This window comes from Lepisosteus oculatus, chromosome 10, assembly GCF_040954835.1.
Source record: "Lepisosteus oculatus isolate fLepOcu1 chromosome 10, fLepOcu1.hap2, whole genome shotgun sequence".
NCBI lineage: Eukaryota > Metazoa > Chordata > Actinopteri > Semionotiformes > Lepisosteidae > Lepisosteus > Lepisosteus oculatus.
The window spans coordinates 5154927-5164185 of record NC_090705.1 but is presented as its reverse complement, the minus strand read 5'-3'; the positions used below and the strand labels follow the sequence as shown (position 1 = coordinate 5164185).

Below are 9259 nucleotides of genomic sequence, written 5' to 3'. Positions count from 1 at the left end.
GAATTCCTAATGCAAGAAATTGTATATGGCCAATAAAGTGATCCGATCTTGTCTACATAGTTCACGGTGTATGAAGGGCACAGTAGAGTACGTGTTTTAAGTGTAGTCATGAAGCTGATTTATTTCCAACTATACAATATTTAATACAAAATCATTGCACTAAATATTTTTTAAAGATACGCAATTGCACAGGTGATTTTTACACGTGTGTAGCTATAGCTACAGGACAAGATCATGTTAACTGAAATACAATTGAGGTTTATTGAAGAGCTCCCTTATGTGTGATACGGATTGCATTGTTTGTACCGGGAAAGTCAGATCTGTATGTTGTGAATCCTTTTTAAAAATGCCATGTGTTAAACGTCATTCATATCAATATGTCTGGGTCCTCGGCGTTTAGGATCAGTAAGATTTTATTCTCTCCTTAAGAATCTACAGTAGGGTTGCATTTTGTGTTTATCTCGTAATTGTATTTGTTTCTTCGTAGTTTAGATCAGTATCTACCGCCTGTGGAATAATTTGAAAGCTGACATTATTTTTAAAATCCAAGATCTCTGATAAAACATCCATTTTGATTTTGAATCAGTGCACATAACGTGTTACTTTTATGATCTTATTTGAAATCATTTCAATACTACTTTGCATCTATATTAATCATACAACCATACAGTAGCGCGAATTACGGGAGAGCTAAGCACCCCTGAAGAGACCATTTGCGAAAATTTGGGGGGGAGGGGTCTCTAAAATATGGAAACTGTCCATTTAATAAAAATCCTATTTATATGTGTCACTTTTTTTCCGGTATAGACTACATTGGCGTCTCTGTTTTGAGCGTGTAGTTGCCGTAGAAAGAGCTATGCAATTGAATGCTCTTACCGATCAAGGCCTCTGGTGGCGCTGTTGCAAAAGTTGGACAAACGGACGAGCTATCAAGTCGCTCCTGCTAACGTCTCAACAACAACAACAACAACAACAACAAAAGGCGTACAGTGAATTTGCACAGAAAATGTCCAATGACATTCAGTTTTCAACACATATATAAAAAATTCAGTTTCCCATATATATTTCTGAAGGGGGGGAATGATGCCCAAGGGAAAACAGGGAACTTTACTCGCTCATTTCGGGCTCACAGAACAACCCAAACCGGGCGATCTGACTGCGTCTGCTAGCTGTTGCTCGTCTGATGGTTTAGCCGCTGACCCGCCTGCCTGGCCTGCCCCTCCGAAAACGACCACCAGCAGCGCCAGAAGTATGGGCCGTTTTCCGCTCTCCTGCCTCTCCACGGTTCATCCCTTCCGACATCCGTGACATTTTCTTTGTTATGTGTTTCAGTGTTAAGTGTGGCACCCACCTCTTTTCTCCTCTGCGTTCAGTTCGTCTTCCTTGTCTCCCTCTTCGTTCTCGGGCTCGAGTCTCTTTTGTGTTTCTGTAGTCTTTAGCCCTCCCTGTCCCAGGGCTGTGGAGGGCATGCAGGGGGCTGCATCAGTGTGGCCCTCCTGTCCTCTCAGGTCAGCGGGGGTCTCTGTCGGCTGCAGAGCTGTGTGGGTCTACAGGGGTCTGGACCTGCAGCTGCATTGCAGGGGCGTCAGAGGGGCTGGGTGTGCTTCTCTCTGTGTCTGCTCCACAGGAAGCCTCTTCTCCCGGGAAGATGGCACCAGTGTTGTTGTCCTCTGTTTGTGCCCTGCTCTGTATCTCCTCACCATTGTCAATTTTGTCACAAACATCATTTTTTCCTGCTGGCTCATTCTTTGTTTTTTCAGTCTCATCCTCACCCCTGGCACCATTTTCACCATGTTGCCCTTTTTTCGTCCTCAGGTCTTTCATTTTTATCTGTAGGTTCGACCTCCTTCTCCTCGTTTCCCTTGTCCTCGTTTTCTTTAGCGGTCCCTTCCCCATCCCTGTCCTCCAACTCCTTCTTTCTTCCTTCTCCTTTTAGTTCATTGTCATTGTCATTGAACTGCTTGTTTGTGGTTTTGCTGATGATCTGTTGGCGTTTTCTCCTCTCACGTCTCCAGGCTGTGGGAGCGCAGCGGGGATGGAGCTGCTCTCTAGCTCAGATTCCTGTAGTGGCCCAGGCCTGTTCTGTGGTTCTGTCCCAGATTCTGTGGGGCCTGAGTTCTCTCTTGCTGGCACTGACAGGTTTGGCGTCTCTTGTCTCTGGGTTTTAGTTGATAGAAGTTCTTGGTCATTCTTTTTGAATTCCTCTTGATGCTGGATCTTATTTGTGTTAAGCGTCTCACTGCTGCTGGACTGAATTTGGGAGGTTTCACAACGGCTCTCACAAGCTGGGTTGTTGATTGCAGACTCACGTTTGCCCCCATGTGTTGTTTCCTAAAGGCCTGCTCTTGACCCGGGCTCCTCCAGCTCTTCTGTTCCTATTTTGTCTAAGGATCTTGCTGGCCTTCGCCCTTCCTCTCCTTTGCTCTCTTTTTCTCCTCTTCCTCTCCAACTTGCTCCTTCCTCTCTGTCATCGAATCGATCAGCTGTGTTTCTGTGTTTCTCTGACAGTCCCATAACTTTCCTTTATGCTTTATTTGTGATTTCCACCCTTTTCCTTCATGTCAACCAATTTTGTAAGCCTTTTAAAACATGCATGTTTCAGTTTCGGTAGAATTGCAATATGTGCACATATCCGATAGTGCGCAAATCTACATATTGTAACGAATCCAGGTTTCGGTACGGAATGGAGCAGGCATTGGACTCAGGGAATAAGGCTGAACACTTGAACCGGGAAAGATGCACACACAGGGACAGAGGTCTGGCACACAGACACGAAGGGAAGGGCTGTCTCCCGGCCTCCGCCCCACTATATACAGTCCCGCAGTCCCACCCCCAGGCGCCTCTCTCAGCCCGCTTGCCCGCGCATTTATCAAGAAATCTGACAGCTCTGTTATTCTGGCTCTAAATAAAACACTCTTTAGATATAAGTGTGTTGTGATTGATATAATAGAGGTCCACAGTACGGAATTGGTATAATATCTGCATGATATTATATTCATGATATTATATGAATATTATATGATATTATATGAATATATTCATATACATGATATTATATCTTTTCTCATTTATATAGTATTCCACCCGTTTACCCTGCCTCAGTACTTTGCAATGAAGAGCTGCTGGTGGGAAGGAGATGTGTTATAAAACACCGTTTAAGGGAGCGCAATATTGAGCTGTTACTAACGTGTTTCATCCATTAACGCCATCTTTCTGGTAGTGCTTATTATCGAACATTATAATATTATCGAAGAGTGCAGAAACTCCTGAACCGTCACGGGGCCGAATCGCATGTTGTCACGCCCCGCCGGCCGCACTCGCGTCGTCCTGTTGCCCCTGGCAACGGCAACGCGCCCGCGAGCTGCGCGCCTGTCGCTCAAACGAGATCTGGGGGCCGTTCAATTCAGCCAGACCGTTTTCAATCAGGCCCCCGATCTAGATCAATAATCTTGTTCGTTAGATGCCCTGTTTGGTTTCTTCAAACCTGCTCATCGTTGTTCTGGTGTCAGAGCTCCAGTTTCCGTGCCAGCGGTCGCCGCTCTGTGAACGAAAGTTTGTTTTCTGTGCTTCTTTTGTCCTGGTCGGTTTTATTTCTTTTTTTTTTTTGCCCCGTGTTTTCGCCTCTTTCCTTTGTATTTTTTTTTTTTTTGATTGTGTAAACTATTACATCTGCGTTGGCTCGTCAACCTCCCTTCTTTATTTTTCGTCTGGGACCCTCGCTTAATTTTTTTGAACAGTTCATAATGACCCGTCCGGTGATTTTGCCGTTTGTCGCCGTTTCCTTCTTCTCTAAAACAGCACTAAATCCCGCACCTAGGCTTCCGGCCGCTCTGCTGGCGCCCAACACCCGTCTGGAAGTGTTTCAGGCCGATAGCCCCCTTTCTCCGGGGCGATCGCTGTGGTTTGTGGTGGGGAAAGAAGAAAGACTTTGTGTTCCAGATTTTAAATGACTTACAGACCTTGCTGGGTTTCTGTGGTGTGATCACACAAATCAGGAAAACCTCGTCCAATCTGAAATTTCAGTGAACACACGTGTACTGTTTGTCGTCTTTAATTTTAATCTTTTTTCGTTTTAAAAGCTTGGCTGGAATTGTATGTTAAAAACAAGTTACATTGCTATTAATCAGAGAATATAAAATATAATAGAAAATCTGCACATAAAATATACTTTTTTTTCTAATTGCAAAATAATGTAATTCCATACCAGTCAAACATCTTTAAAGTAAGTGCTCAAGTTGTCAATTTAGGAAGGGGCTGAGAAACGTGTCACTCTAACGGCACATGACGTTTTCATTGCGATGAGTGTTGGACACAGTGGGTCGTGTTCGCTGCTGAGGGTCTTCAGAGCCTGATGGCTTGTGAGTATATCCTGAGGGCTTGAACACCGGCAGCAGTGCTGTGCAGACCGGACATGAGCAGAGTCCTCAACAGCTGGGCAGTGACCGCGCTGGGCTCCTGGCCGGCTTGCCTGGACACTCTCCACAGGTTTAGAGCAAGCAGGGCCTTGTCCTTCAGCGGCATCCTGTGCAGACAGAGACACACATCCAGCGTTCATTCTCTGTTCATTAGAAGCAGTGCAAAAGCTCGGCTAACAGTTCTAATTACGCCATTTGTATGGAAATAGAAGCAATAAGCGATTTCTGGCACTTGATGTAGTAAAACTATCCAAACAAGAGTCTAGTGTCTAATTGTAATTAAACAGATCTACACTGTACTGTACCACTTCTCACCCTCTGTAATAGTTATTTGATAATCAGCGAGCATTTTAGTGAGGTCTGTTGCTGTAGATGTCATGATCATTTGAACAAAAACAAACCCCTTTTCCACAGTGTAGTGCAAGTGACTGTGTTTTGTGTGAGTGGAAAAAGAATCAATGATTTTGGGACCAATCTAAAAAGCCACAAATACATAGCTTTATTTCTTCCAGTGCTGTCTAGAAATGGTTAAATACCCGTGAGCTTTCACTTAAGGGTGTGTGTGTATACAATATATGAGCGATGGATAATTTCACACAGAGAAGTAGAAAGAAGAAACAACATGTCAGCTGTTGAGCCTTCCTTGGGCACCTTCGTCACACCTGAGGAAGGCTCACCAGCAGGCTCAGATGTAAGATCATTTCTACAGCCCATGGGGCACTAACATTTCCAGTGCCAACCAGAGTTCACACAGTGGATTCCTAGGATATACAAGCAGTGCCCCCTGGTGTGTGCTCTTGGTATCCATGGGAACCTCTTCTGCTTGGTCCCTTTTATAAGTGAATTAAATTTCATTGCTGCAGTTCTCTCGCCTAAGTGACTAATGAAGTCGACCAACTTGTAATTATGCATAAATGGAAAGAGATATAATATTATGTCCAAACACTCTTACAAAAGAGCTCCTGTACGAGCTCCTTTTCAGTATCCTTAGTTTGTGATTTCATCAGAATAGAATTGCAGTGATAATGTGCTTACCTGTTCAACCCCATAAATAAAACCTGTGTTGTTCCTACCTACCGTCTGTTCTGTCCAGACTTGAGCTCCTCAAGAGGCACTCGGAGCTTTTTGCAGAAGTGTTCAAAGTCCAATTGTGATATATTGTTCGCCACAAATTTGAAGACTTTCTGTAAGATTTTTTCTGAATAAAAAGACAAAGTGCATGTTTTCCATATTAGCCTTTCTTTCAAATATTGTGATGTTGCACACAACATCAGTCTTTAATCATCAGAATTTCATTTTGGTTTTCACAGGGAAGTGGCCGTCTAACTATTGTGTCTCACTAGTAGTGAAGCTGCAGAACAATAGTGTTTAGTAATTAAAAGCCCTAAAAAACTATATAAACATTTGATCTAACGTGTGATCAGTGTACCACTATCCTTGATATAATAATATTAATGTTGTTTGGAGTGATAAAAAGATATATGCCATATGCAAATACATAATGCACTCTAGTGCAAAATAACATGTTCTACTTAACTGAGTATTTTGTCAGGTCTACTAGTAAATAACACACTGCACCACAGCTTGACCCACCATCTCTCTGAGCTGCACTTCTCAGGTACTGTCCGATGGGATGCAGCTGCTGTCCCTCACAGACTGCTGAGGGTGGCCTAGTCAGAGGGTTCCCCTCCAGCTCCACCTGTCTCAGCAAAAGCAGCTGCCCAATATCACCAGGCAGGGATGTCAGATGATTCCCTGGAAACAGGCTCTGGGGTTAACGTGCGGCTAAAATGAGGACGATGTCATCAAACATAAATGTGTTTCATCAGAATGCATTACCACCTGCCCGAGGGTACTGATAATGGCCTGGCACTGATACAGTTGTTTCATCTTTCATAATCTGAACTGTTACATTTTTATTTTTGATGTGTTTTTGCAATAAGAAGCAATGTATCTCTATGTAGCATTGTAACACTCAGGTCTTCAGTGATAGCACCTTTCAGCTGAAATACACGAATCGGTGCTTTGGTGCATGATTTAAAAGAATATAAAGTAGGTTTTTCGAACTTCTGCAATAGTTTTGAAGGGCTTTGACTTTATTGGGACATACTGTACCACCTATTTTGTTATGAAAACAAATGTTTTAAATTCCCCACATTTCCGAGAGTCAGACCTCTGAAGCTCATATGCTGTAAGCTCCGGAGAGAAGACATGGATCTTGGCAGCTTGCTGAGGCAGTTGTTATTGGCTGTCAGCTTGATCAGGTTCTTCAGTTCTCCAACGCTCTCCGGTATCTCCAGAAATCCGTTGTCTGACAAATCCAGTTCTCTGAGATTACACAGATTTGACAGTTCCTCTGGAAGCAAAGTCAGCTAACAAGTAAATAAGAAATAAACACATTATACAAACAACAATACACTTAACTGATGGAGGACATGGCAGGATATTCCGTTTTACAATATAGAGGCTTTACATCAAGCGACAGAACTTCCCTTTGGTGTTGCACTGCTGTACATAAACGAAGAATCCACTGAAAATGACCCCTACAAATCGATTTAATGAAGCTTAACTTAATACTTACAGTAAAAACCAAAAGAGTTCTGACACACTATGCAAATGTAAAACATCCTTCTTATTAAACTGCCTCAACGTTTGCTACAATTGGTGGCTGAATCAAATATAAGTCACTAAAGATTGCCTACCTTACCTTTGGACCTTTCTTTTGACAGATTCTAAGTTTCTCTAGAGAACTCAAATGACAGGTTTCAACGGGAAAGAAAGTAAAATTGTTGTTGGAAAGATTGAGGTCTTTAAGTTCTTCCAAGTTCCTGATGTCAGCAGGAATATTCCTGATTTGATTTTCCGAGAGGTCAAGGACCTGGAGGCTCTTCAGGCAGCACAGTTCTGCAGGGAAAACTTCAAACTTGTTGGACTGGAGGAGGAGGACCTGGATACAGCTGCAAGCAGAGGTGCCACTTGGAATGCTGTCGATTCTATTACTGCTCAAATCCAAGTAGACAAGCTTGTGAAGACGGAAGAGGTGAGCTGGGAATGAAGACAGGTTATTTCTGTTCAGCTCCAGATGCTGCAGGCTCTGTATTGCACTAATATCTGCGGGTATTTTAGAGATCATGTTGTTGTTCAGGTTCAGACGCCTCAAAGCAGCTCCAGAGCAGAGGCCAGCTGGAAACCTGTACAGCTGATTACCACTTAGGTCAACAGTGGTCAGGAGAGTGCAGTTACTGATCTCTATAGGAACACAGCTCAGCAGATTCCCTGAAGACTCAAATAAGGAAAGATTTTTCAGATGGGAGATTCCATCAGGTAAGGACTCCATCTGATTTTTACTGATCAGCAGCTCTCTGAGGTTTGCTAAGGCCCCTAAATGTCTGGGTAGTCTTGCCACTAGGTTTCCGTTCAAGGCCAGGTGCTGAAGCCTGGTGCAATTGCACAGTTTCTCTGTAACCACACTGATCCTGTTGTTACTGAGCTGCAGCACCCTCAGCTCCTGCAACTTTTCAATCTCATCTGAAACTGTCGTGAGACGGTTTCCACAAAGCTTGAGTTCCTCCAAGTTAGACAGGCGAAAGAGCTGAACAGGTAAAAAGCTCAGCTTATTGTTGTTCAAAGTAAGTTCTCTCAGACGCCTCAGCTCAGAAATTTGCTTGGGCAAGCTTTCGATCTCATTTTCAGACAGGCTGAGCTTGATTAGCTGAGGGAGGTGACATATAACTGGTGGGAAAGATGTCAACTTGTTGGCCTCAATGTTTAAGATGTGAAGGTTTTTCAAGTTTGACATTGACACTGGTAAAGACATCAGTCTGTTTGCTGCAAGGCTGAGAACTTCTAAAGAAGTCAGGCTGCCAAATAGAGCAGGCAAGCTTTCGAGACTGTTATAACTGGCATAGAGCTGTGCAATATTCGCCAGATGACATATTTCCTCCGGTAGCCATGATACCTGATTATTGCTGATGTCCAAAGTTTTGAGCTGAAATAGTGAGCAGATAGCAGGGGGAACTGTGGTAAGTTTGTTACCTCGTACAGATAAAACTTCCAGATCGGTCAGACTCCCGATTTCTTCAGGCACTATTTTAATATCATTGTTGGCTAAAGAGAGTTTTTTTAAACAGTGTTCTTTCATGATTTCACCAGGGAATGCTTTTAGACCTCTTCCATCAAAAGACAGAGGCATTCAGAGTGTTCCTAAAATTTTCCTGTAACATTTTCCTCCCTCAGGTCTCAACGTAAGGTTCTTCTGAAAAATAAATATATTATCAAGACATTAAGGCATGTCATTAAGTGTGCTCTAACAAATTCAGTCAATTTTGTTGTTGCTGTTATTTTCTTATATAAAATCCTTAAATCCCTGTCACTGCAGTCACGTAACAAATTAATAGTTAAATGTTTCAAGTACATTAAAATTCAAAATAATTTTCAAGTCTTATTCTCACAGTAATTGCGGTAGTGATATTAAAATTAAAATTAAAATTAAGGTGCACCACTAACATCAGCAGTGACAAACTTGCTAGTTTAATATTCATTGTTGATCATTTTATTTCAAACGAATGCCTGTATATAAAATAGATATTTCCTATTGATATACAATTAGCTTTTGCAAAATAGGAATTAAAGAAACTGATCTACATGTGGAGGGAATAAATCCTATATTAACACAAATTCCACAGTAGCCTAAACTCAGTAATTTATCAAATCTGTGTCCAAAAATCTTATGTCGTTTAAACTTACCACGGGAAGAGGAATTAGTCTGCATAAACTTTCTGTGAACAATGCTTTGTAGCACGCTACTTCCTGTAATGCGTTGTCATAGTAACAATGAAACAGGA

General features: G+C 42.5%; 1 protein-coding gene across 1 annotated transcript; it reads right to left on the bottom strand.

Moving 5' to 3' along the window:
- Nucleotides 1–3274: 3274 nt before the first annotated feature.
- On the bottom strand, nt 3275–9250 carry LOC102686481 (leucine-rich repeat and death domain-containing protein 1). Its single transcript, XM_015358233.2, has 6 exons — nt 9162–9250; nt 7123–8670; nt 6589–6787; nt 6009–6170; nt 5493–5613; nt 3275–4522 (listed from the first exon to the last, which is right to left on the bottom strand). The coding sequence occupies exons 2-6, from the start codon at nt 8605–8607 to the stop codon at nt 4342–4344; spliced, it is 2148 nt and encodes a 715-aa protein (XP_015213719.2). The 5' UTR covers nt 8608–8670; nt 9162–9250; the 3' UTR covers nt 3275–4341.
- Between the last annotated feature and the right edge of the window lie 9 nt (nt 9251–9259).

Bases quoted from the DNA above. Each gene is read 5' to 3' on its own strand.
- LOC102686481 (XM_015358233.2), bottom strand. From the start codon at position 8,607: ATGCCTCTGTCTTTTGATGGAAGAGGTCTAAAAGCATTCCCTGGTGAA. The intron at 6,788-7,122 runs GTAAGGTAGGCA...TTTACTTGTTAG, and splicing joins GTCAAAAGAAAGGTCCAAAG to CTGACTTTGCTTCCAGAGGA. The intron at 4,523-5,492 runs GTAGGTAGGAAC...CTGTCTGCACAG, and splicing joins AAGTCTGGACAGAACAGACG to GATGCCGCTGAAGGACAAGG.